Here is a 27,307-nt window from a genome sequence, read left to right as displayed (position 1 = left end):
CTGGCTATTCAGAGCCTCATGCTATAATACCTATTACTTATCCTTCCATGATGTATGATGCCACTTCCAGTATATCAGCTGGAAAAGTGAAATTATCGATAACTTTAAAGCATTACAATCTTGTAGGTGTCAAACTGAAAAGCTGGGGAAATATTACTGCAGAGCAAACAAACCTTTAACAGTGCTCTATTGATAGAAAAATTGTAAATTATTTAAAAGACAGAAAACAAAGATGATGCAAAAGTGCAAAAATACAGGAATTTAGAGAAAGATAACAGCTCTCTCTCCTTCTCAGTGAGCCCACAAATTTCAATGTTAACTGTGTTGCTATTAGTGAAATAGTTTTTCCCATTAGGCTTGTAAGCACAAGACTACCTTATATGTGGAATATAGTGGAAGAAAATTCTCCATTGTCTTTGTTCCTATGCTGCCCTATGATGTACAGTATGTTGAATCTTCAGGAAGTATCAGGTCTGGCAAAGCTGGATTTCCTGCCAGAGTTCTCAGCCAGTGATGGTGCAAAAAAAGCACAAAGAAGCTCCACCATTCTCCATGCTCTGCCTGTACCCAGGAGAGCATTACGCTTCTGTCTCCCTGCACATGCTGAGTTGTGTGGACAGACAGGAGGAAGCAGGTTAGATGGCAGTTAACCTCTCTATCAAGACACAGGAAGTTTTCTCCTGTGTTATCATTAATCCATTTCACAAATAGAGAATACCTGGTCAGAATCTGCATGTGTGATCAAGGAGATACTAGGAATTCAAGTGTAAGTGTCTTTTGCTCCCTGTCATTTTCTTGCTGTGATGTGCCTCCAAACAAGTGTCCATTTCTTTGCTTATGAGTTACAGAGAATTTTGGTTATAGATCACTGTTTGGAAATTAACCCAGCTTACAGAAAGGATTTAAAATCAGTACTCCACATTGTGGCTTTCAACTAAATGATAAACAAATATGGACAGACCAAAATTTAACATTTTCATTATGAAATTCCATTTATTTGAGTAGAAGTTCTGATCTATACTGTTATCTGTTCCCTTGTATCCTTTTAGGAAGGTTTTTCAGTACTAGAACACTTTGTTTCTTTTCCTTCCCCCTCAGAACTACTTAAAAGTATACGCCATCTGTATTCTTAGAAAGTGCAATAAATAAGACAGGAAAAATTAGTCCACCTTAGGTACCTCTTTGTTTTTAGAGCACTGCAGATTTTTACATACCTAGCCATTCTCTCAATTTTGTCTAGTTAGCTCAATCCAGCAGAAACCATAAAGGCACAGCTCAAATTATGAAAGGTTATGGAGCTTGGCTCAGTGGTAGATTGACATATTTAAAAGAAAGGTTGGCTTTTTATGAAACAGCCATAAGCCCTACACTGCTTCAAAAGAAAGAACTGACGGGGAAGGTAGAAACTAATTTTTGGTTATGGATGATTTGGTAGTTTCCGATAGGAAAAAAAACCAAAACACTTATTTAGGCAATTAAAGGAATACAGTAATGACAATGATATGACTCATTTAAAAGTGAGGCTTGTTGACATTAGAGTAAAAATTATTCCTCTCTGCTATTATTCTCTGTAAAAATATATTCTAGCATACACAATTACAGTGTTTTTTCCACATAGAGCACTGTCTTTTTCCCTTTAATTTGCAGTATTAGATTTTTAACTTTTTCTGTGCTTATCTAAAGACATCTAATGACAAATCAAATTAGTCATTATACTTCAATAAATTTTTACACAGGTGAATTGAAATGCAGAAACATACTGATCATCACAGCAATGTACGGCAAAACCTTGCCTAAAATTTTAGGTTGTGGTGTGGGTTAGTTCTGTATTTTAATATGGTGAATATTCTTTCATCAAAGTAGTATGTTAATGTATATAGGAAACACAGAGGGAAAAAAAGTTCTTGAAAATAGGCTGAAGCACACTCCTATTATGATGAACAAATACAGGAAGGGGTATTTATCTAAAAATAAGTGAACATTAGTATTGAATAAGAACTATTGAGTATGAACTTCAGGTTAGTTCTTTCAGTCTTTTTCTTTACTTGCACTCATGCTGAATGTGTACCCTTCTACCAGCTGGAACCTCACTGAATAACCTGGGTCATGAAAACCACCAACAGTTATCAGGGTTATATCAGAATTCTCTTATACTTTTTTATTGCTTTCCAGGGTTCACCAGGGGAACGTGGAGCAGCAGGCACTGCTGGCCCTATTGGTCTACCAGGTCGTCCTGGACCTCAGGGTCCTCCAGGCCCTGCAGGGGAGAAGGGTGCTCCTGTAAGTAATCACAGTCACATAAAACTATCACAGCACAGACTTTTAATTCCAGAATGTTACTTTTTCCCACTCTAGTATTTGCCTGTTAAACATATCCTCAGAACACCTGACATACTCCTTTTATATTTACAATTAAGTAAATAGTAAAACATCTATTGTCACACCCTCTAACACCCAAGAAACGTTAAACCTGTTATTATCACAGCAGGGAGTGAATATAATAAAAAAGTTTGTGAAATTGGTCTTTCATTAAAACTTGTACCCAGACACTCTGCATTAGAGTACAAGTGTATTTGTCATCAGCTTCCACTATTACTTACTATAATTTTCTGATACATTCTCTTCCCTTTATAGTTTTCTTTCTGATTTATTTTATTTGTTTGGGTTTTTTTTAATTTTATATTGGTAATGTGACTCCCTGTACTGAAATCTTCATTAGTCTCCTGTGATAATGTGGATCACTTCCTTTTCTTCAAAACCAGGGTGAAAAAGGTCCTCAAGGTCCAGCTGGACGTGATGGAGTACAGGGTCCTGTAGGACTTCCTGGTCCTGCTGGTCCTAGTGGTTCTCCTGGAGAAGATGGTGACAAGGTGAATCATTATAGTTGGTATTAGTGCATCTGTGAGAAGATCTGTCAGTAGACTTCTCTGGTTGTAGCTTTCCTCACAACAAATTTGGCAACGAAGCATACTTCGTTCTTACACTTGCTTCCCCCAAACTCCCTCCACCCACTGCAAAAAAAATAAAAAACCCTTCTATATTTAGATGTCTGACGGACAGATGCCACGGGGCATTGGGATTTGTGTTCAAGAACTAGTAGACTAACATTTATTGTGGCAAAGAAACAAGGATGAAAGTGTTGCAAAATAAATCGAGGCAGATAATGTCAAAATTGATTTTTGCCTATTTTAGAAACTTGGTTTGCTGAATGAGTAAGATAAAATGTTCTCAGTAATGTATAGTGATTTGGAACCACTCTTGGTAGGCTGGGAGTGTCAAAATATTATGTTCACAGCAGAAATATTCTGTTGACTTCTGGCAGAAATTAGGACACAGCACCCTTCAGGATCATCTTGCATGTTTGCTTGATCTAGCACTGTTCTGTTAGTTAGCATAGGGTAAAGGTAAAGACTTTGAAGTTCGTTTTTATGATGCATTACTTATCCTACAGAGAGTATTTTCTGTGATTTAATTTAATTGTCTTTTATTACTGTATAAAGAAAACATTTTTTTTCTGACACGGTTTCCTGGTGATTTGAATAATTTTGAAGTTTTGAAATATTGTACTCTACAGTGAGAAGCGGTTGTTCAGTCACATACAGTTAGATGAGTCTGTAAATCAGGGTGCTTTCATTATAAGTTCATATTGAAGGTGACATGAGGAACACAATTTCCTTTATTTAGAGCTCAGTTGCTCTATACTTCAAAGCCAGGTCTTGTTGCCCTTCGCAATTTAGCAATCAATATCTGGATTAATATGACATACTATTGATCGATGCAGAATTGCCCCCTTCAGGCCTTCACACTTGAAGCAGCAGCATAAAACACAGAATAATAATATCAAAGGGGACATTTAAAAATACTGTGATATTGACTTCAGCTAAGTGTGAAGGAGACCATTTTAAACAAGAAGTTTAACTTTTAACTTTCAATTACAGGGTGAAATTGGTGAACCAGGTCAGAAAGGTAGTAAAGGCGACAAGGGAGAAAACGTGAGTAGCAAAATCCTCTGTCCATTATGTTCTTCATAAATAAAAAGTATTTATGCATGAAGTATGCAGGTAGTCTTGCTACATCAATGAACAGAAACAAAGACACACTTCAAAAATGGTTCTTCAAAATAATGTTGAGTTTTAACGCAGCACTAGAGGTTTGTACTTATAGAGCCATGCATATATTTAGTGTTGCTTATATTCCTTGAGCTTACAGAATCTTTAAAAAATAGATAGGTACACTACATTCCTTAGCACCCTTCCTCTATCATTTTAATTCATCCATTCTACATTTGAAATGGGAGAGACCAAGAACATACATACATTCTCTTGCTGTGTTTAAGTTAACTTCACTGACTGGATTGTGTGAACATACCCAGCTTTAGCTTCTTAGACATAATGATGAAGAATGTGAAGACTTGGGAGAGAAGCATACTAATATAGATTTAAAATTTTTAAAGAATCTAATTCTTGAGAGCAGCATTTCAGAACAGCGAAGACCTCAGATGAAATGGTGAATATGAGTTTTCAAATATTATCACTAGGCCTATTAGTGAATTTAGGACTAATCAGGCTTCTACTGATTTAATTTGAAATGTTTTTGTCTTCAAAATTATTTCTAAAGATCAAGCACTTCCTCTTTTGATTGAGGTCAGAAATATAAAAATAAGCTTTTTCTGTAAAATTTGAAGCTAGAAAGAATAAAACTAGCATTTTTTTTTCTGTTTGATTTTGGTTTCTTTCCCAAAAATTTACAAAAGGTTTGTTTTCGCTTCTGTTCAATTTCAAGATAAGCTGGCATTTTATTTGAATAATTTTCCTTAAGAAAAAATGGAGAAGTAATTGCAGAAAGATTTTTAATATTATTATATTTCATCAATATTCACTTCATGCATCAGTATTCAATTCAGCAAAGCCCAGAACTCAACACAGGAGTATTCATAACTAAGCATATTTGCTATCTTGAAAACACTATGTGCTTATTATGATTAACAACTTATAGAGCTTCATAAAAGCGGATTGCTTCTAAAAATTACTCCAAATTTATGGCTTACACATAATCAGATGATGTTTTATAGGAGGATACATAAAATTCGAACAAATCACAGTTTTATGATAATTTCATAGAAAAAAATGTGGTGATAAAATGTGCAAAAAAATGACAAGGGTTTGTTTTGTTTTTAAAGATAAGCTTGTCCTTTTTACTTATTTATGTGAGAAAGACTTCTGCAGTTTCCAATGCAGAAAACACATAATTTTCACAATCTTATACTATTAGATCAAATCACAGGTGCTGTAATAAACAACTTGTAATGCCTTGTTAACACAAGGAATGCAATATTACACATATGGATGAGAGAGGGCTTCTATCACAAAACCCAGTTTTCCAAGAAACATACATGCAACCAAGTTGTAAACAAATTCTGCTTCAGACTAAAATTACTCCTACATAATCTGAGTGGAATGCTTTGGTTAACTTGGTAAAATTGATTTATCAAATTAAAACATTTTTAAAAGTCCATTTCAAAACTATGGACTTGTTCCCAGTTGACTGAAAATCAATCCTAATGTATTTGCTGTTGTAGTTGTAAAGCAGCTGTGAGATACATAGAGATATATGCAGCTCCTCTTTGTCCACCTGAAGAGGTTCTTAACAGTACAGGTGCTGCGTACACAGAAAAATCTGGTATTTAAAGGAAAGGACAGAGGAAGAATATGAAGCAGGTCATGGTCCAGTTCCACTTCAGGGTTTGCATGTGATCACATGCATATCTTCCTGTTTTCCCCTTTGACATGCCTCTTCATTAGAGATACTTCTACATCAGAGAAATTCAGAAAAAACACATGCTGCACTTTTCTATTATTTCAGATCATTTTAGCATAGCTAGTTATGCTGAGCATCAGACTGTGACCACAGTTCCCATAGTGAGTACTAATGTATTTGGGCATGTTCCAGCAGACCTGCTTTACAAATAAAGTGTCTGCAGCATAATCATTTGAGAACGTGCTCCGTACTTTCAGTCTCAAGGTTTAAGGCATTTGGGAATATACTGTGTTTTTCTCGAAATACCTTGAAATTCCTTCAGTGTTCAGGCCTGCTTAGTTGAAGTGAATGTTACCCCATTTGAAGTCATGTGTATTGAATCCTACTCGCCCTCAATTGCAGTTATTCAACCCTGACGATTTCAGAATGTGTTTATTTCAAATCTGCTTTCCTTTCAACATGCTGACAGATGTATATTGGGGCAGGGAGGGAAGGCCTTGTTGGTCACCTCTGAAAGATTCTGAAGAGGAAGTAAGTACCTACTTCTGAAATCACAGGACATAAAGAATAGATATTCACAATACCTAGACACCCACAGAAGCCTTAGTGGGCATTTAGAGGCTAATCACAGCAAGGGCCCTGAGCAAAGAAGAATTGATCCCTCTTTCCTGTGTAAGAAGAGCCGGAAACATCTTCAATTTCCCATCGAAACTAGCAAAGATTTATGTTTGGGGGTTTAACTATTCTGTGCCTAATAAAAAATACTATGTTGCCATATCCTAGCTAGAGACAGCACAATTTTATTGTTGATGTATATCCTATCTTGAGCCTCAAACCCGTCATGGCTACCACAGCTGCCTGTATTAACTGAAGATTCTCTCCCAATGATTCTGATCAGTCTCTCTCCCTTTGCCCTCCAGAGCAATGGAAAAAATTATCTGGCCATGTGTCCAAATAACTTCACATTAATCAATTGCAAAGTACCTTCCAACATTACTTTATATCAAAATGAGTATTTAAATGAGATTTAAAATGTGTAAATCTTGTTCTGGGCCCTGCAAAATGAAGGAGCAGGTAGAAGCACCCTGCAGATTGTAAAGCAATCTGTTCCATTACAATTTTTTTTTCAAATTCATGGATGCTAATTCCCTTTCTCATGGTAACCCCCAGTCAACAGGAGCATTCCTAGGAGTCCCTTCTTTTAGAGATTTCACCATAGAGGCTAAAAAGCTTTGCTTCAACTATTACCATCAGGTATGTGAGGAAAATAAAATTATAAAAGAGAAGAAACACATAGCTTGACTCTTCAAACTCCCTACAAATAAGATACTCTAAAATATACATAGAACCCAAATAAATAGACTGTAAGACTTTAGAAGTTCCTTTTTGTAATCTCCCTATAAAGGGAAGAATAATCTAATTTTAGCCCTAGCAAGGTCTTTAAACCCAAGCATTATTCTGCAGTAAATTAGAATTTCCAGCCTAGAAACTGCAGACAACTTCCCTGCCATCTGAAATAGCAGACTAGAATTCAGCTATTGCCAGGTGTAAGGTTTTATGCTTTCTTAGTTTCACTCTTTATCAGTCTAGTCTCTCTAGCTAGTGCAAAAACCAGATTTAACCTACCACATAATTTTAACCCCATCATAAACCTGTATCTTGCATTCCCATACTCTGTTAGATATCTTCATTACATCACATCTGCATAACTGACTTCTAAATTACATGCAGTATAATTTAGAAAGTTATTATTCTGTAAGGAGACTGAGAGACTTAATATCAAAGAGAATGTGACACCCAGTGTGCAACAAGGACTTTGACTTTTTCATGTGTGCTGGAGGTCAAAATAAGCTTTGTGCTGTTGCAAAAACCATTTGCAATTTCATAAAAACTAATCCAAATAATAAGCATTCCATTTAAAGATAAATTGTTAGATGATGCTTTAAAGGTTGAGTTTTTCTGCACAAATCTCATGGCAAGGTCTGATATTTTGAATAATGAAAAAAAAATGTTTTTCATTTTGATTCATGTTTGCATGGGAATCTATTCTAAATATTCTGAAACATTACAAATGTGCTTTCAATAAATGCAGGTATTAAGTCTATTATAGATGTTCAAATCTGAGTTTTTGAGAGATAAATGATTGTACTGAATGGAAAAGACTTGTGAATAATGCTACATTCTCTATGGAGAAATGAAGAAATGCTTAATAGACCTTGATCATGCAAATAGGGTTGTCTCTATATTTGCTTTTCATCTCAATCCAGATGCCATAATCACTAACTTTTCCTATTGGATGTTTGTTACAGGGTCCTCCAGGTCCACCAGGTCTCCAGGGTCCTGTTGGTGCCCCTGGTATAGCTGTAAGTAGCTTATTCAGAGCAAACCCCAATCTTGCCATAACTCCTCTGATACTTAAAATTTCTTTGAACCTCATGCTCCTTACTCAGGAATATATTTCAAATCACTATTGACAGCTCTGTCATTGTCCTCTTACATGCAGTTGTTTATTGTAAACAAGTTTGCATAGGTGTTAGTTTATTGCATATTTACAGCTGGGCAATAATTTGAAGGAATTATTAAAAATGAAATAGTGTAAATAGTGAATGAGACCCATCCTTTCAGTACACTTGTTTGAGGGTTCGTATGACAGTCAGTGGTAAAATCAGCTCGGTGCCAGATGCATTTAAAAGAGTAACCACCTTTTGAAAGAGTTCAACCTTACACCAGGTGGATTGATTTGTATTTTCGTTTAGAAGGCTTTGAATTCTTCTACCATGAGGATTGGTAAAACTATATGCTACTCATATTTACTAATATGTAGATATTCAACAGCTAGAATGTTTATGCAGATGTGAAAGAGAAGAGGTATTCAGGGAAGATTTTTGAGACCTGCAGTATTATTTGACCTACATTAAACCAGGGCATATGCCGGTATTCTATTTATGTAACAGATTTCATTCAATCAAGGTGGCTACATGCATTTCAAAAGACATCAGGAGTGATTCTGAGCCCTCTTGTAGTTTTTTTCCAGTCACTGACATGGAGCTTTTTCTGTTATTATCAGACCTGTGATATTTTTGCTTTTTTCTATTTCCAAATAGGGAGGTGATGGGGAGCCAGGCCCAAGAGGTCAGCAAGGGATGTTTGGGCAAAAAGGTGATGAAGGTCCTCGAGGCTTCCCTGGCCCTCCAGGCCCTATTGGTTTACAGGTAAGTTCCTTTATTATTTTACCCCCCACCTGTAAGAACCCTGATTTCTGTGTCAGAAACCGCATGAGTATTGTCTTTATTAAATAAATGATAGCATCAGTTAATAAGGTCTGAAAGATCCCATATTCATAGAGGTCGTGCATAAATACCAGATTTAATGCTGAAGGAGATTGGTAGGATGCTCTGAAACAGAACTCCTGGCTACCATAGACTTTAGAATTTCATTCAGTAATTCAGTCATTTATAGAGTCCAATGACTTCTGTTTCAACAAAAGCACTTCTTTTTATGGGAGATACACATTTTAAAGAAAAGATTCACCTGGAGGCTTATTTAAAATGTTCTAGTCATTTACTGTATTTTCAGAATAGGTTTTGGCAACACAGTGTGTTTCTGGGTGATACCATCACAGACACTACTTGTATTCTGAAAGATTAGTAAAACTCCACGATGCTTATACACTGCTGCCATCACTGGCAGTTTCCTATAGTGTCATGTTTCTTCCTCTTAAAATTGTTATATCATGAGTCAAAAAAACCCAAAACAAGTATACAGTAAAATGTAGGCTTCTCACTGCTGCATCCAGAAGATTACGGTCAAAAAATCCTGCTTTTTCAAGAATTTATTTTGCTTAAATAAAACAAAGAAGACGACGTTTAGGACCTTTGATTCCTTTCCATGTAATTAACGTTAGAGCACAGAGCACTTTGAAACTATTTCTAACCCATGCATTAAGCTGTAATATGAATCACATACACTCTCTTTTAAAAAATGGAAAATTATAATAATAGTGTTTGAATGTATTAAACAGTATGTCTCCTTTCTATCCACCATGCATGAACTGACTCATCTCTCTCACTAAGCCAAACTTTAACCTGTACCTATAATTTTTAAAATTCCATTACATAACACAGTTCAGAAAAATTACAATAAAGTTTATAAAATATTGCAAACCTTCACGGAAGTTAAGCAGTTCCTTGCTGCACCAACACATATGTCATGTGTAGATTCATATTGCCTTTGAAACTGAAAAATCTTTATTTTCAGAAATCATAACTCAAAAAAAATTATTCCTAAATTTTATTATGAATTAAGTTTTTTACTATTTTAAAGAGAGTGAAATAAAATTATCCTTGTTATTCTTCTCAGATCTAGGATACTGTTTCAACTGATGTTTTTCAGTGAAGTCCACCTTAACGTTTTAAGTTTAATGAGCACTAAGCTGCATAAATATAAAAATCAATTAGATTGGACTTATGCAAATGAAATATTTCAAATGAGGAATTTTATTTCTCTGATTAAGATTTTAATTTGAATATGTTAGTCCATGGACTGAGATCCCATATTTGCTAATAGTATTGGAAGTACCATTGAGAAATCAGGAGTTTCTTTTATTCAGTAAAGCAGTTCTATGGTTATTATGAACTGTTAGGGAGTAACAACTTTCTGTGTCTTATATTCAGTGGTACCTATATCACACTTACTTTAACTTACGTTAAATTCTACTGATATTTCTTACATTGGCCATTAAGTAAAAAGTATTTTTGATCATAGAAGTGAACATTGGTAATTTTGAAAATGTATTACTTTAGTTGTTAATTTCCTTGCTATTTAATTTTGATAGTATTTTTAAAAATAAGGAAGTTTCTAACAAAAGGAGTTGAAAGCAAAGAAAATCTGAAAAACTCTATGGGCTTATCTAGTTTATCTTATAGTCAATTTATGGCAATTTTACTTAAATTTTGAAATATTAAATGACAAAACACCTCCATTACTTCTTGCCAAAAGGAACTGAAAGCACTCCCAAAATACCATGTCCAATAATGCATGAAATATTGATTCAGTGAAATCAATGAGATTTTTTCAGTGTTGAAATAGGAGTGCACCAAATGGCTTTGGAAAGTCTTTTCATAGACAGAAATATAAAGTAAATGTTTAATTGCCTTCACAGTTTTATAAATACCTCCTCTGCAAGCAGTTGAATAAGCTGTTTAGGTTTACCATGACCATGAATCATAATGGATGAGGCATTCAACTTTTTAAGCTAAATGTCTTTTTATGTTCACGGGGTAGAACTGAGTGGACTGTTGGCAACTGGAAGATCTAGTTTATTTGAGGTGGGACTCTTCTCTCTGAATATCAACTTTCTAAAGACTAGCCATCCAGTCCAAACCTAGGTTTCTCCTCTAATCACTCTTTAGAACATTTAGATACAAAATTGTTATTTAAAACATTATAATTTTCATAGTGAAGGAGAGTTAAAGTCAATTCAAATTTCATTTGTTGAATTATTACCACATTACAAAAAATAAACATGAAGAAAGTTAGAAAGTAATAAAACTACCTGTTGTTATAACCTTAGCATTACTCTCAGCATGTACTATAATCAATACATGCTACTGAAGATAGTATTACCAGCTATGGACTTTCATTTTAATAGAACACAGTCTAGTATTTTTTAAAATAAGCAAGAATTATACAGAAAAGCCACTGTGTCATCACATGAGCCACAGCTGGCTGTTTTTGTGCTGATTATCTAATAGTAAACAGGCTTTCACAACAACCACAGTGCACTGACAGGTCAGCCAAGTTTTCATGGTAGTAGACAACAGAGACACACATAATTTTTAGAAAAGGTGCATCTCTGAATTTTGAGAAGTACTTCTATTGTTCAGATTGTTTCAAAATAGGAGGGCAGCTGAGGAATGGATATAGTGTTGGCTAAGTTTATACTTCATACTTTTTTATACAGCTTTGTAGCAAAAATGGCAAATTGTGTTTTCCAATCTGGTTAGCTATAGTTCGATAACATACTTTGAAAGTAGCAGAACCCAGGAGGTGAAACTGATAGTGCTTCTAGCTGTGGTAACATTTTACTAGATATCAGTATTAGCATCAGCTAGTTTCTTTCTCTTGGTGTTACTTTAAACCTTTGCTTCTAAGGATACATTTGTATAACCCAATGCAATGCCTCTCAGCAGGATTTATCACCACCACTGGACACCTTATTAAAGCAGTTATACAGCTTCCAATACTCAGGTAGCTTAGACATCTTCGCATACCACTTCATTGTGCTGCACTGATTATGTTTTCTTTACAAATATATGTATAAATCATATATTATGTATAGCATAAATCAGATTATCCAGATGCCCACCTGTGGTCTGGATAACGATGGCAGTGTTTTTAAAATCAGCCACCCTAGCATTTCTGTGTCCCTTTTTTTTTCAAAAATTTTCTGCCTCACCTGGTTTAGGCATATAGGGCTATCTATACATTTGATGTAATATAAAGAAACCCTTTTCTTTTTTTCTTTGTTTCAATGCAAATAGGTTTTGCTTTCTTGTTCCCCCCCCCACCCCCCAAGTTCCCAAGTTTCACATGTAGATCTGATTTATATTGTTTCTTATTGATATATAACTCATCATTCCAGGTACCCTACTAATAGTTTTCTTATCTCTTCCATGTGTCTTAGGGTCTGCCTGGCCCACCAGGTGAAAAGGGTGAAAATGGTGATGTGGGACCAATGGTAAGGCTTCTTCCCCATTGGAGGACATAAATATCATACATGTATTATTGTCTTTTCTCTGTAGCTCACAATTTGATAAGATACTCCTGAATCTGGTGCCTGAGTAGGAAACATTTTGTGTAACATAAACTGGTCTCTGGGATTTACTTTGCTTTCCTGTATCTATCGCCTCATCTTTAATATCAAGGTTTATGTAACTTAAGAAAATACTCAGAAGAGTAGGTAGCAAAGCAGATGCTGAGACAGGACAGTGGCATGCAGGTTCAGGAAAGAAAGAGAAAAAGGAGAGACCACTGCACCAGAGAGTTTAGAGTTGCTTTTCTGAAATTCAGGGCATTGTACCTTAGCTTCAGGTAACTGCAGGCCAGAAGATGGTAAACACTATTTGGCTATGTTTAGTCTGTTTCTCTGGGTGATCTTGAGACTGCATTTTCCAACTGTTCATACTATTGACAGAATGCCTTCTGGGCTGGTCCTGAAACGCAAGCTATCTAAAGTATTCATTTGCTTCTAACACCCTATGCCAAGCCTGGATGCTTTATTATTGCCCATCTGTAGGCACCATGGTGCAGTACTGTCATATGGCTGTTACCAGACATATAAGGTACTCCAGGGTCTTTGCACAGTGGAATGGGTGTGCAGGTAACCTTCAGGGAAAATACAATACAGGAAACCAATCCTCAGGAGTCCTAAGCATCAGATCACTTCCAGCTCAGGTACTGTATAACATAGCCTGGATCCCCTGTCACCTTGTGAACTCATGCAATGGGCAACAATCTGGCCCTGCTGTTTCTGTAGCACTGAGAAGATTAATAGTCCTCTACAGATTGAGTATATTGCTTTTCATTGTCCAAAAAAGCCCCACTGGACTTATTCTTTATGATTGTAACTCTATCAAATTGTCTCTTTGATACAGGGTCCACCTGGCCCTCCAGGTCCAAGAGGTCCCCAGGGTCCTAATGGAGCTGATGTAAGAATTAATCTAATTTTTCCTCTCAGTAATTCAATAACAAGCACCATATTTGGGATAACTAGCATCTTTTATCATTGTAGGGTCCTCAAGGCCCCCCAGGCTCAATCGGCTCTGTTGGAGGTGTTGGTGAAAAGGTGAGTGTTGATAATAACATCCTAGAAGGAGAAAACATTAGAATAGGAATATGAATATGCATGTTGATTTTTCTCAGCTGGATAGTTAGATTACGGTTCCCAAATATCCTTCATTGACCTAGTTGTTGTTAATAGTGATCTAGCTATACTTCTAATAGCTGACTTACCATGGTTGGTCTTTTTATTTCACATTTTACATCACAAAAATATTTAACAATCATAAGAAAGAGCTTCAGAGCAGAAAAGAGAGTTTTCAGGTGAAGTATTAAAATAAGGTTATGGTTATGATGTAACTTAGAATATCATATAGCCATCTATCTGGAACATTAAGAATATAAGCTGTTATCTAATGTATCAGTAGTAAATGTATCTGTGAGGTGAATCAGATTTGAAGCATCAATATGTATCTGTTCCTCATACAGATAGATACAGTTCCAATAAAGTCAAAGGTTCAAGGATGATTTGTGCTAGTTGAAAATCTAACTTAAGGCTGATGCTATATGACATTCATTGAAATTATTTTCATTGCTATTTTCAGTTCTCTATTCAGAAAATTTCCTACCAGTATATGGGGTGATGTTTTGGGGTTCTTTTTAATTTCATATCTTACACAAGGAACATGTTGGATATATCTTTCTTTTTCTTAAAGAAAAGGTGTTGTATGCAACAGACATAATGGATTTTTTTGTGTGATTTATTTGAATCACCAGTGTAAACTATTATAAAATGCTGAGCAAACACAGAAGTCAAAAGAGTCTATTGAAATTCCTATTTATGTTTATTTTACCAAGTTAGATGACCTCAGACATATCATGCGTGTAAGCGTAAAAGCATTTTGCTGTAATGTTACAGATTTAATATGAATTTTTTCTTTAACTTTGGATTTGGGAAGAAGATTTTGAAAGGACCATAAGGTGAAGGAAACAATATAAATATGTTCCAGGCCACTGTATAAATAACATCGAGAAACTTTGTAGATTGCTCTTGATTTATTTAAATATTTGCCACAGAATATCATATGTATCCAATGAAACACTGATGTCAATGAATCCTAGAAAAGACATCCCTAGGAATGTCAGTAGTGGTAGTTTTTCAGAAAGCTCACTGTATTGATAACTTTTCAGAATATGAAGCAAGTTTTCCACTTTTCTTCCTGTCCCATCAGATAATTAAATGCACAGGTACCTCTTCTCCCAAATTCCTCATACACCATTACTGAAGTTCAGCACTTGATAAATCTTAACTTCTTCTCCCTTTCATTTATCCACATACTCTCTTTGACACAGTGTACCAGTATTGTACCTTTAGGTACAAATCCATCAGAACTATGAATTCACAAATAATGACTCAAGTACCAGATCAATCAAAATTACTTATTTGTCACGATCCTCTTCTTGATCACTGCCCAAAAACATGTCACTCCGCTTCACAAAGCTTTTAGGTATTCTTTCTTTTCACAAGATAAGGAAGTTGTCATTATTTTCCCAGGATCATTTGTATGACTAATAAAAAAAAAATAAAATAATGGAAATCTGCAGTTCATCCTACAGTATCTCAAAAGCTTCTTGCTCCCCTGTGATGACAAAAGATCTTTCTTATGATGCTCTTCAATATTGTTGACATCTACCATAAAATTTTGGTTATGTGTCTGTTTTTTTTCACTAAAATGCCTTTTCTTTAAATAACCCTTCACTTATATTAGGGCATGTCAAAAGGAGTCACCAACATCTTATCAGTATGACCAAACTATTATTTTAATAGACTCTTTGGATGTTTCGTGATTTTTTTCTACATGCCCATCAAATAAATCACTTAGCAGTGCTCTGGGATGTGGTGAAGATAGTACTAGAATAATGGAATATAACGTATGGCTTGATGGACAAATATCCTACTTTATCTTCCTTCTTTGTCTGTTGAGATCAAAGGGTATTGATCCCAAGCAGATGAAAATACTACCTTTATACTGTATTTTTTTCATGGTAGCACTGCCATGTTTAAGGTGTCAGTGCTTCATTGCATTCCCTGTTTCTCAGGATGTGGCTCTGAGCATCAACTCGCCTCTTGGTAGCAGTGGCATTCTTGTGTCTTCAATCTTTTTTACCCCAAATTGTATAAGACATACAAAACATGATGCCTTCCTGCTTGACTGCATTATTAACAAGGATATTCCCTCTAATCTCCCAAGTTTGTGACATTGTTCCTCCAGCCTATTTTAAAGAGAGCTGCAGGATGTGTTTTTCTCTCTGGGAAGAGTACCAAACACATGTCTGAATGTAAGAGTTGGTAGAGATGGCAAAAAAAATTATTGGAAAAAGAGAGTCTGTATGTCAGCAGGATACAGAAAAAAAAAATGGGCACTGTGGGAAGAAAAATTCTTCCTGTGACCACTAGGGTACCGAGAAAAACGTTTATTATGAGAACACTGCATCCAGGGTAGCACCCATTATATTCATTGCTTTGAAAAAAAACCACCTCATATAATATTGTGGCCCACTGAAGTCAATAGGAATTTTGTCATTGGTTTCAATCACCTCTTTGATTTTTACTGTTTCATAATCAAATTCTATTCCAATTGTTTTGTAAAAGCATTGACTTGTATTGAACTCCTTACTCCTTTGTTTCTCCCTATGACTCTTCTATGTGATTTAGAATCCCTATTTGTGATAATCAGCCCACCAAATTTAATTCAAGAACATGAAATTCAGACTGTTTATCACTAGTTGTCATTTTTATTTCCTCTTGCTTATTTCCCATATTCTCTGCATTCACACAGAGAAGCTTCCAAGTATATTATTTTGGAAGTTTATTACTTTTCTCCTCCTCAAGTTTTCTTACATGCCAGGTTTTTTCCTACTTAGGATACTTTCCTTCTTAATTTCAGTTCCATTTAATGAATTCTGCAAGCTTAGAAATCACAGAGAGTTGTTCTGTCAGAAGGAATTTAAGCAATAGGAGGACAGTTCACACTTTTAAACAAAACATGTTTTTTCTCTTCTCCTTTTCTCCCTACATATTTTTTTCCCCAATGTTTTTCTTATTACATCAGCATGCTTTGGCCTCTGCATCCCTTTCATAAAGACATATCATACTACAGGAAATGCAATGCAGTGCTGATTGTAGAGTGTGGAAAAACATTTCCGCATCCTCCCTGTCATTGTTGGGGAGTGAAACAGATTTGCTCACTTTCATATTTGAATGGTTAGATAGGAGATATTTTGTCATTAATACTGGAGTTTCAAAGCCCCCTTATCTTCTTGCAAATTATAAACAATTTTTGTCACACATAGTGCCATGTATTTTTAACTAGCTTGTTGTTCCCTCTGCTGTACACACGAAGGCCTAAACATTCAAAGACATCAGCAGTACAAATGTGCATGTAGCCGTGCGTTATTAATGTCTGTAGGCTCCACAGAGCAGTCTAGAATTCTTGACACTCAGATAGAACCACTTAAATCCAGCTTCCACCCAGAGTTTATTCTCTTCATTGTGCTTATAATTAAGAAAAAGCAGAAAACCAAAATGTACCAACACATGCTTATCTCTAGTTTGATATCAAAGGCCTAACATGCAGATATTCAAAATACCCAGTAAATTGCTCAGGTCTTCTCAAAACCGGGCCTTAGATGTTTTTACACTACATAAGAATTTACAATGCAGAGAAGAAATGGAAGAAGTAACATTGACCTCACACTTCCCTTCCACAAAGCCTAATAAAATAAATTTGCCTCTAATTTAGGTTAATCTGTGATAACTGCACTGAGTACTGTGCCTGTCTACCCTTTCTCCCTTCCACAGCGTGTGTTAAACTGGCAGTCAATGAGTAATGCAGAATGAACATCCACAGAACCTAAGCATTCTTTCTGTAGCCTCTCAGAGTTTAGATCTGTTTTACTGTATGAAAAAGTCTGATGTTAGAAAACCACTACACATCTGGGTTTATACTCCTTCCAATTATATCTTTCTAAAATATTTTTTTTAATAGTACACTAATAAGGAGTCCAACACAGCAAACAAGTGAAATCAATAGTTTACATGCTTAATCAGTCATTGATTTATACTGCAGATGGAAGTGAGAGGACAAAATCAATGGAGTATTCTGGCCCTGAGTTTAAAAACATGTCTGATAAGTTTGCACAGACATATTTATGTGTGTGTATCATTTTTCCACACACCTGTGTGCAGACAATTGCTAAGGTATTTAATCAAGATGTGTCTATGACAGTTTACACTACCTGAATATATGTCCTAACAAATTACTTTTAATAACTTTACATGACTCACTGACTGTGACCTCTTCTCATCCTTCTCCACCTCTCCAACATGCCCTCCCAGAAAATATAGCACAGCTTTAGATTTTATCTCTTGATTAAATTTAGCTCTCCACAGAGCCACAATATATAACACAGTCACATATGCATACCCATGTGAAAAGGGATTGTCTAGATTCTAGAGTCACAATTTTTCTCTTTCTTTTTTTTCCTGTTTTGTAAGGATGGCAAAAAGGAGCAGAAGTGTAACTGAATCCTTTTCACAACCCAGACAGCTGCAAAGCTGCCTCTCATTCTTACAAAATAAATCACCACATCCCAGAATTTAACCAAAAGGTGGCAGCCTTCCATCCACTATCTCTGTCGCTGTGCTTAGTATGAACAGTTCTCTAGAACTGATCATAATAAGGAAAACAAAGGACCTTTAAAGTCCTGTCCTTAGCCTGATAGAAATCATTCTGCTTGCTTAATCCAAAGAGGTTTTCAGAATTAAACATAGCCATGAAATGGTAAGACACTTTGTAGGTTTAGAATGTCTGTCTTTGCTTGTTGAAATTCTGTCAGAGGAGGGCTTTGCCTAAGAGAGACCACACTAACTTTTAAAAGATCTGACTTGATAACAAAAGATGAAAAAAATTCCAGAGGAATAGAGGAAAAATTCCAGAGGAAAAAAATTTAACATTAGATCATAAAATCTATTTCCTGAAAGAAGAATCTGAGATACTTCCCATAGAGAAGGTGCATCAGATTCTGAATTAATACCATCATTACCAAAAATGCAAAGACAAGGGCAAACAGTAACCTACAGATTGCAGATTCTCATAGCTATAAAAATGCACTCTGTAAATGCATATCAGCTACAATCGTCTCTATCAAAACATTGTTTAACTCCCTTAACAGCTGTCTAAAACCAGTACAACCTTTTATAGTACCTAATATTTGGAATATAAAAATCAGTGTCAGCAAAAACAAGGACTGCATACAGGGAAGAACCACATTTTTTAATAGAGCAATGATTTAGAAGTATTAACGTGAGATGAAACTTTAACTGCTCTCATCTTTCACAGATGCCCTTTAAGGGGAACATCTTGACATTTTCTAGCCCTTCCAATTTTGCTGTCTTCCACACTGCTGCTTATTGGGGAGTTACTATGCACAGAGCTCATATAGGCTGACTGCATCTGCCAGTTTCAACATGCATGCAGGGATCTCTGAGATCCCAGGAGCACAGTGTTCCCCAGTTGGCCCCCAAAATAGGTCAATATGTCAGAGAAAGCCCATCTTTTCTCTTGTTGCATGATATCATAAAATGAAGATGTGTTTGTCAATGAGAAGGGTAAAGAGTGGATTACAAATCAAATGTGAATCATCATAAATTACAATATTATTTGGCAGAAAGGCAGAAAAAGAACTTATTCTCAGAGAAGCTTAGAAGGGGATTATACTGGCACAAGTGCTTGTCAAGCAAGACTTGGCATAATTAGCGCTCTTCTGTCACTCAGTTAGCTAGTCCTGCAATGGGAACACCTGTTGAAAAGGTCTATATTATGGACTCTGTTAGACATAATATATCTACTAACTTGAATAACATCAATTTATTTGCTAATTCCAGACCTCATTCTCTGTTTCTAATTTGATTGATCAGTAGGCATGAACGAAAAAGCAATGCTAATGATGCTGCAGATTCAGTAAACCCCATGCAAAGGATAAGGAAATGAAGATTATGAATTTTCCTAGAAAACATCCTTAATGCTTATTGACGTGAAGTATCCACTAGATTTTTTTTTAAATAATGAATGCTGTATCACAGAAGCAAATGAATGTTAAGTACTAAAAAGGATCGTTAAATTTTAAGATTACTGCAAATTTAAGTACGTCTAATAAAACATACCACAGTTTCTAAAGGCAAATTCAGCCCTTTAAAGTGCCCTTTCTAAAGGACATTTTAATATTGCTCCTAAAATTGTGGTTATCTGTTAACTATCCTATTCTGGAATTCAGTTGGGTACTCAGATCTTCTTCCATTCATCTAATGTAGTATCACATTGGGCCAAATTCTGGTCCCAGTGAGGTCATTGTGCTGCCATTAGATTCTATGAAAAAAGTCCAGTATCTACACAGTAAGATTTGTTTAAAATTCACATTTTATGATTTATACTTTTATACTGTCCACCTGGAAATGACAGACATGCATGTTGTATTAATAGAAATGGCACACAATGAAGAGGGGCGTGCAGGTCATACAGGATATGAAGGATACAAGAATTTATTCCAAATCTGGATTTGAGTTCAGTAAAGGGGATTGTGTGAGATGCATTTTCAGCACTGAAGTACTCTTGTTTATAGGCATAATTATTGACAAGGTACATTCGGTTTGGAAAAAGAATATATACGGCAGGAAAAAAAATCACCCTTTAGCAGTTACATCGAGAAATCCTTTGGAATAAAAATATACAGTTCTTATCTCAGCACTCCATGACAATCACAAAGCAGATTCTGTTATCCTTTCACAGATTTGTGTGTCTGTGATGCTAATAGCTAAATATTCTACTAACAGAGTAGTTTTCTATAAAGGTTTATTTATCAGACCACTGAGCTAGAAAATAATCAGTCATAACTAAACTTTAAAATGAACAATTGCAATGACAGTCTTTGAGTTAATACTGTGTATGAGTTCAAAAAGAGACTGAATTAACTTAAACATTAACTTAATGGTGTATAATCTTTGACTTGCATAGATTTTCTTCGTATGGTGTCATCCTCAAAGCCATCTGCTTTGCTAAACAATTTCCATCACGAGTAAATACATAGAATACAACTTTGTGGCCTGTGGTGAAAGTTTTACTAACTGTTATGCTATTATTTTATCCTTATTGTTTTCTTCATATGATTTTTTATTCTAACAGTAGCTATAGCAATAATATCTTCACTCCATTGACATTCATTTCTAATTAGTATTCTCTCATTTGTAGAAACTTGCTTCTAGGCAAAGTGTATCTTCTAGAGAAATAAATTTACACAGTCAATATACTTATTTGGTTTTTCTGTGACTAGAAAGAAAGATGACAAACAGGAAATTTGCAATATATGGGATAATAAAGGGGAAGATCTTCCAAAGCCCAAGGGGAAGATTAGTCTCCCTGACTCACTAAAAGCTTAGTTTGATATATTCTCTCTAAATTTTCAGATTCCAGTTCTGCAAAACCATATGTAACTCAACCCCCTTTAGTTAGACCCAATAAAAGACAGTTCTGTAAGCTGTTCATATGAATAAGCATGAGAAGAATATGTAGCAACAGAAGTAAATACATAGAAATAATCTCCCTAATGACTCATCAAATTATCCTCACACATTTACAGGGTGAACCTGGAGAAGCTGGTAACCCTGGACCTCCTGGAGAATCTGGAACATCTGTGAGTATTTTGGTTTTGTCTTATTATTAACCTTTATTATGGTGAACTAAGGTATCTGGTAGTGCTTACTTTAGAAAGCATTTAATCGGGTTATTTGTGTACTTGTGTATGTTTTCTTTAAATTTTCAGGGAGGAACTTCTACCTTTAAAATGCAATTTGTTTCTGTATAATTATAGCCCAATCTTGTACTAAGAGGTAGAGAACAAAGCTGAAGACTTCCTAAAAGAGTACCTATTTTTTCTTCCGAAAGTATTAACTTTGACATGCATGTTTTTCTCTCTAAAGACAGTTCATTGATGCAAACTGGGTGCAGATGTTGGCACTTGACCTGAGATTCACAGGTTTTCCCAGTCTGAGGCTGAGGTCCTAATTTCCCATTCACATGTCAGCATTTATTGAGGAGTAACATTGCCCAGGTCTGAAAAACAGTTTTGCCATTGTAATCAGTTTTTAGCCATTCAATTTCCAGATGAAATTTTTGTGTTCATATGTTTTCTACAGGGTCCAAAAGGTGAAAGGGGAGAAAAAGGTGAGGCTGGTCCACCTGGAGCAGCTGGACCACCAGGTGCTAAAGGACCTCCAGGTGATGATGGGCCTAAGGGTAACCCAGTAAGTGGCCTTAATAAGTTTAACACAAGTCACTGTGAAGCACTACTGAAGTTGTGCTACGTATAGAACTGTACATAACTTTCTACATTTGAACTAAATTCATTGTATGCTTCATAAAATATTTGTGATAATTGCTACCTTCTTGTCAATGGATGATACATTCCTTGTTTTTTTCCTGATTTATCTAGGGTCCAGTTGGTTTTCCTGGAGATCCTGGTCCCCCTGGGGAACCTGGTCCAGCTGTAAGTATACTTTAAAAACAGTTTTATGTCCTAGTCTTGTTTTGCACTCAATTCTAGTTAACTCTGCCTCTTCCTTGTCTACGGGTGAAGTCTTGCCTGTAAGATCTCTTGCTTTTCTATTCATATATTTCTTAAGACTTAAAAAAAGTTTAGAAATCTTTAGAGTTTTGAAAACTAGCATCCTTAGGAAACTGCTTTGTAGAAAAATAGTGCTCTTATATTCGTATATGAAACTAAGTTACTTAATTTAGCTGAATTCTGTATTTTGCTTATTTTCCCATGAATTCTGTAGGGTCAGGATGGTGTTGGTGGAGAGAAAGGTGAAGATGGTGATCCTGGTCAACCTGTGAGTTGTTTCTGGCATTTTATTTCAGCTGCATGTTCTCTCCTATGCTAAGAAAGTATATTTTACTGAATCAGTGGTTTCTATACATTCATACTCTTAAAAATATTTTCTAAGTGGATGCTTCTTTTATTATACTGAAAAATATCTTATTTACTTCCTTGTAGAGGTAGAACTGCCCATATTATAGTAACAAACAGAAACAAGAGCTCAATTTCTATTAGAAGTAGGAACAAATGATGTGTTAAGGATTTGTGCTGGAGCTGCTGAGGAGAACTAAAAATAGAGCAACTCTGAGCATAAGAAAGGAATGCTGCAGCCAAATAATCTTTGTTAGCGGACGTCATGAAATGAAGCAAAATCTTGGTGCTTCTTAGTTAAGTATCTGAGCAATACCCATATTAAGCATCAAGGTTCTTATATTTCTGTAGATTCCCTTACTAAAACGTGTTTTGGGGGGTTTTTTTAATTGCAAAAAGATAGGGTTTCCATTTTGGAATTCTGGAAGTTCTGATTATCACGGAATTATCCTATACAGTACAGTTTGAAAATAAAAACTCCTACTACATTGAACATATGGTTGGAAGTAAGTTATAAACTAGGGTTTACCTGAAAACTTCAGGAAATTAGTATCTGTATGTCTTATTTAACAGTAAGTACTTTTAGTGTTGTGTTCCTGAAGAAAAGCTTATCAAACTGTTCAGCAACCCTGAAAAATTTAAGAGTATCACAGTTTACTAAGATGGAGTAGCCAAATGGCTATCAGTGCACAAAAGATTTTTCAAGAGAAGGCAGCTAACTCACAGATGGTAGTGAAAAATTTTAGCAAAAGTAATGATTTCAGCACCTGAGAAAGTAAGAAACTTCTTGATGGAGTTAGGCAGTAGGCTAAGACTGTATGTTACTTCTGTGCAGCCACTATCTGGTCAGAAATGTTTTGTTGCAAACAGGAAGAGAAAAAAAGAATGATTGCACTTTGTATAGTAACAAAAGCTGTTACAAATTTCAAAAGACCACCCTAAGAAAGTATTTGTTGAATAAGCAGGCATACTTCTCTGTGTGTATTTACAGTACTTAATTTCTGTCCATCGAAAGGGGCCACATATTGCAGATGTTTGTTGCCTTTAATAAAGATAACTTTATCCTTTGTTACTACTGAGCTTATTACTTTTCACTGCAGGGTCCACCAGGTCCTTCAGGTGAAGCTGGCCCACCTGGTCCACCTGGAAAAAGAGTAAGTCATTTCTCATTTTCTCTTTCTGAGACACTACGTTCTAGAGAATTTCAGCTATTTGTTTTCCATGTTGTGACACTCATATATGACATCTGAAGTTTCTCTGAAGTAATAGGAGAAATGAAAATAATAGAAACAGCACAGAAAACCCTTTAACATGGGTTACATGGAACATGGGAACAAAAATACATAGGGAAGAATGTATTTCTTATCTATAACTGCGCTTTTTCTTTTCACCCAAGTGAATTCAGTGTCTTCTAGGGTAAGAATTCAGTGTCTGCTGAATTAGTCTGCTAATAGGAGTGAGTGATTATGAGACTAATACAAGACATCATCCTTAGGTACATAGCTGCTCTCAGGGAGCAGGAAGAAATGTGTCTGCTTTGGGGTCTTTAGCCTCTGAAATAAAATAATTTCAATGCAGCTTTTGTGCAGGCCTGTGTCATCCCTTCTGCATACAAAATAACAGGCAGACATTTCTGTAACTTACGAAGCCATTCCATTATTTCTGAAGTCTTTGAAGCTTCACAGGCTTTACAAATATAGCTAATCAAAACCAGTAAATAATGTTACACTTGCAGAACTGTAGTAGATGCATCAACCCCTAGGTCTGCTTTATGCAGTTTTTACACTTTAAAAAACAAGGGAGGGGGTATCATTGAATGTAAGCTGAGAGCGATTTAACAAAATGTGTTAAATTGCTCTATTTAATAGGCTTGAGTGAACTGACATGCCTAATTAGTTTTATCCATTTTACACCAATAATCTATTTGCTCCACCAACTTGCAAAGCACTTATAATACTGTAAATTATTATGGTAGCATTAGCAACCTTATCACTAGAACTGAAATATGGCTCGACTGAATATTAGCAATTAGTATGTTTGTTCGACATCAAATTAGAACTTCCGACTTTATTATACAGAAAGGCAGTAGCTCATTCCTAACAGATGGGATATATTGCATCTGATTGTACCTAGACAAAAAACACTTTAGAAACACAAATAACACATCACCAGTGGTTTGACATGTTTCCACTTCAGGGAGAAAGTGTGGCTAAATATTGCCAAGTAATCCCATTCACAAATTCTGAAGAAAGCATTTTGTAGAATCAGATTCTACATTAGTTGAGTACCAGAATGTCTGTATTGTACTGATATTATATGAGAGAGAAACAATGAAGGATTGAAAGCTTCATACTTTGCTGGCAGAATGAACACAAAAAATGCTCTTCATTAGTTTCCATTAGTTGTATGGTAGAATCAATTTACTGCTATCTATGGAGGTGCAGCTCTGGCTATACTACTAGCAAACAACATTCCACCCTGTTTTTTGTTCTTTTTTGTCTCTGAAACAACAAGCTGGCAGAGCTCAGGATTCATACTTTTAAATCTAGTCCCTCAAACTCAACTGTACAGTCTCCTTATTTATTCTGTTGTTCATTTTCATGTCCCTTTATTTTGGAACTGACCTGAACTCAGTTTCACTGCTTGGTCTTCTGAAATTGTGTTTATTACCAGGTTTCAGATTGAGCAATCTGTGTTTAGTATTGCTGGTTACAAAGAGGTTCCCCCAACTTTCCCTGGGAGGTAAATTCTAGTGAAGGACATGGACATAAATACATAAATTCCCATTGTATCTAAGAGGCTTCAGCTACAGAAACATACTTACAGTTACATTCAACTATCAAGTGAAGGCCAAGAAAAAACTATTTTTCCTAGTTATTGATGGATAACAGTAGTAAGAGTACTACTAGCTGGTGAGATAAGCAAATACCAAAACTGTTCTACTGTGATGCTCTAAAGGCTTTGACACTAAGTACCAGAGCCTTGCAGACTGAGCAAGGGTCTCATGGACAAGCACTGTGGTGAATTTCTTTGAAGAAATACCACTTAGGAAGTACATGTCAGAACAATAAGTCTGTTCCAGACTCCTACTCTTAAGAGGTAGAATTGACTAGCATGCTGATGACCACTTGACTCATCTAAATCAAAACAAAAGGTTAAATCTATGGATGAAACAAAAATGGATCATTAGAGCATCCACGAAATGTGTACCCTAATTAATATATTATTTTTCAGACCTAACAACTGCTCTTCCAAAAAAATATTTCCACCACTGCCTTTCATAAAGTCCTAATACCATAGATACTTCCAGTTTTATAAGGGAGAGACCAGTGTATCTTCAGAATGAAGTCCTATAGTCAGATGAATGACTAAATTAAATATATTAATAGGCAAAAACCATAATCTATGAAGGGCAAACCTTCTGACATTGTCATTGATAAAGTCTCTCAAACTGATACAATTTTTCTTAAAACTTTCATTAAATTATAATTAATATTTTACAGATCCTGACTTCTGAAATGATCTGTGCATGTACCAGATCAGATAAAGGCATGCTTAGAACACTTTATACCTCTATGTAGTTATGGTGCAAGTAATAATAGTAATCGTGTGTGCAAATCTAGCATGGATTTGTGCACATACTGTTTAGAAAATTAGAGCTATGAAACATGTCGAGGGAAACATAGAGCTGAAGTGCTTCTGTCATTAACAAATGGAAGGTCAGATTCTCTAGTTCAATGCAAGAGAGGATCAGTGCCCAAAACACCAATTTAAAAATACATATTCATTGGATCAGACTTGCAGGAACTAGTTTAGTATTGATTAAACTCTTATTTTCTTAAATTCAATTATAAAATGTCCTGTAATAAATTTTAAAAATAGTAATTCTTTAAAAGAGTATCTTGTCAATGAAGTAAAAGACTATGCTCAGTATTTTCTATATACAAAATATAGGTTTCTATCTTGGTTTATAACTTTTAATGAGATGATATTAACAAAAATATAGGAGTAAATGCTGGAAGTATTTAGGGAAAACACATTTCCTTCGATTTAAAACAGTTGTCTTATACGAGATAACCCCCATTAAAGATATGGTTCTAAAATAAAAGGAATGTACTCGGAAGCATTTGCTACTCTTTCTTAGGCAGAAATAGTCAGCTACTGATTACATAGTCAGCATACTGATAGCAGAATGTGAATGAGTAGTGTAGAAGTAAAAGCATGTCATAACTGTTATTGAAGTCAAACAGAAAATGAAGCTAACAACTGCATAATATACATTTTATACATATGTTTTCATAACTATAGAAGGGCAATTAAACTACAATATTTTAGTGCTAAAGTCAGCATTCTAACCGACCAGTGCTAACAGTTTTATATCATCTTTCTGAAGAACGCTCACCAGCAGTTAAATATAGTGTTTCCAAAAATTCCATTTATTGTTAAGTCATCAAAAAAGAAAGAACTTTTAAAGTAAACTTATACTATTTAAAGACATCTGTTATAGCTACTTGAAAAATTGATCAACTTTCCTAGTATTCCTGATTCAACATAGTATACAAGCTTGGTAGGAAACGTGCATTTGTTTCAGTTTGCAGATTTCAGTGCCCGTTTAAGCGTCTTGCTAGATCAAGACCTCAGAGACTAGACACAACGACTACCACTTCATCAGCTGTCATATTTACTTTACATTTATAAAAATATCCAACACAATAGGCTTTTTGGTAAAGGTAGTCCACAGCAGGCC

The 27,307-nt window shown here is 35.4% G+C and overlaps 1 protein-coding gene across 4 annotated transcripts in view; it reads left to right on the top strand.

Moving 5' to 3' along the window:
* COL11A1 (collagen type XI alpha 1 chain) overlaps window positions 1-27,307 on the top strand; it is a 164,409-nt gene that overhangs the window by 117,605 nt on the left and 19,497 nt on the right. For all 4 annotated transcript variants that reach the window (XM_074832648.1, XM_074832647.1, XM_074832646.1 and 1 more), the window contains 13 exons: window positions 2,173-2,280; window positions 2,763-2,870; window positions 3,939-3,992; window positions 8,067-8,120; window positions 8,862-8,969; window positions 12,443-12,496; window positions 13,413-13,466; window positions 13,550-13,603; window positions 21,232-21,285; window positions 21,788-21,895; window positions 22,084-22,137; window positions 22,430-22,483; window positions 23,661-23,714. In XM_074832648.1, the coding sequence (XP_074688749.1) occupies window positions 2,173-2,280; window positions 2,763-2,870; window positions 3,939-3,992; window positions 8,067-8,120; window positions 8,862-8,969; window positions 12,443-12,496; window positions 13,413-13,466; window positions 13,550-13,603; window positions 21,232-21,285; window positions 21,788-21,895; window positions 22,084-22,137; window positions 22,430-22,483; window positions 23,661-23,714 (918 nt within the window). The remainder of the gene's footprint in view (window positions 1-2,172; window positions 2,281-2,762; window positions 2,871-3,938; window positions 3,993-8,066; window positions 8,121-8,861; window positions 8,970-12,442; window positions 12,497-13,412; window positions 13,467-13,549; window positions 13,604-21,231; window positions 21,286-21,787; window positions 21,896-22,083; window positions 22,138-22,429; window positions 22,484-23,660; window positions 23,715-27,307) is intronic.

Source organism: Strix aluco, chromosome 8 (genome assembly GCF_031877795.1).
Source record: "Strix aluco isolate bStrAlu1 chromosome 8, bStrAlu1.hap1, whole genome shotgun sequence".
In the NCBI taxonomy this organism is placed as follows: Eukaryota; Metazoa; Chordata; class Aves; order Strigiformes; family Strigidae; genus Strix; species Strix aluco.
This window is presented reverse-complemented; position numbering and strand designations above follow the sequence as displayed.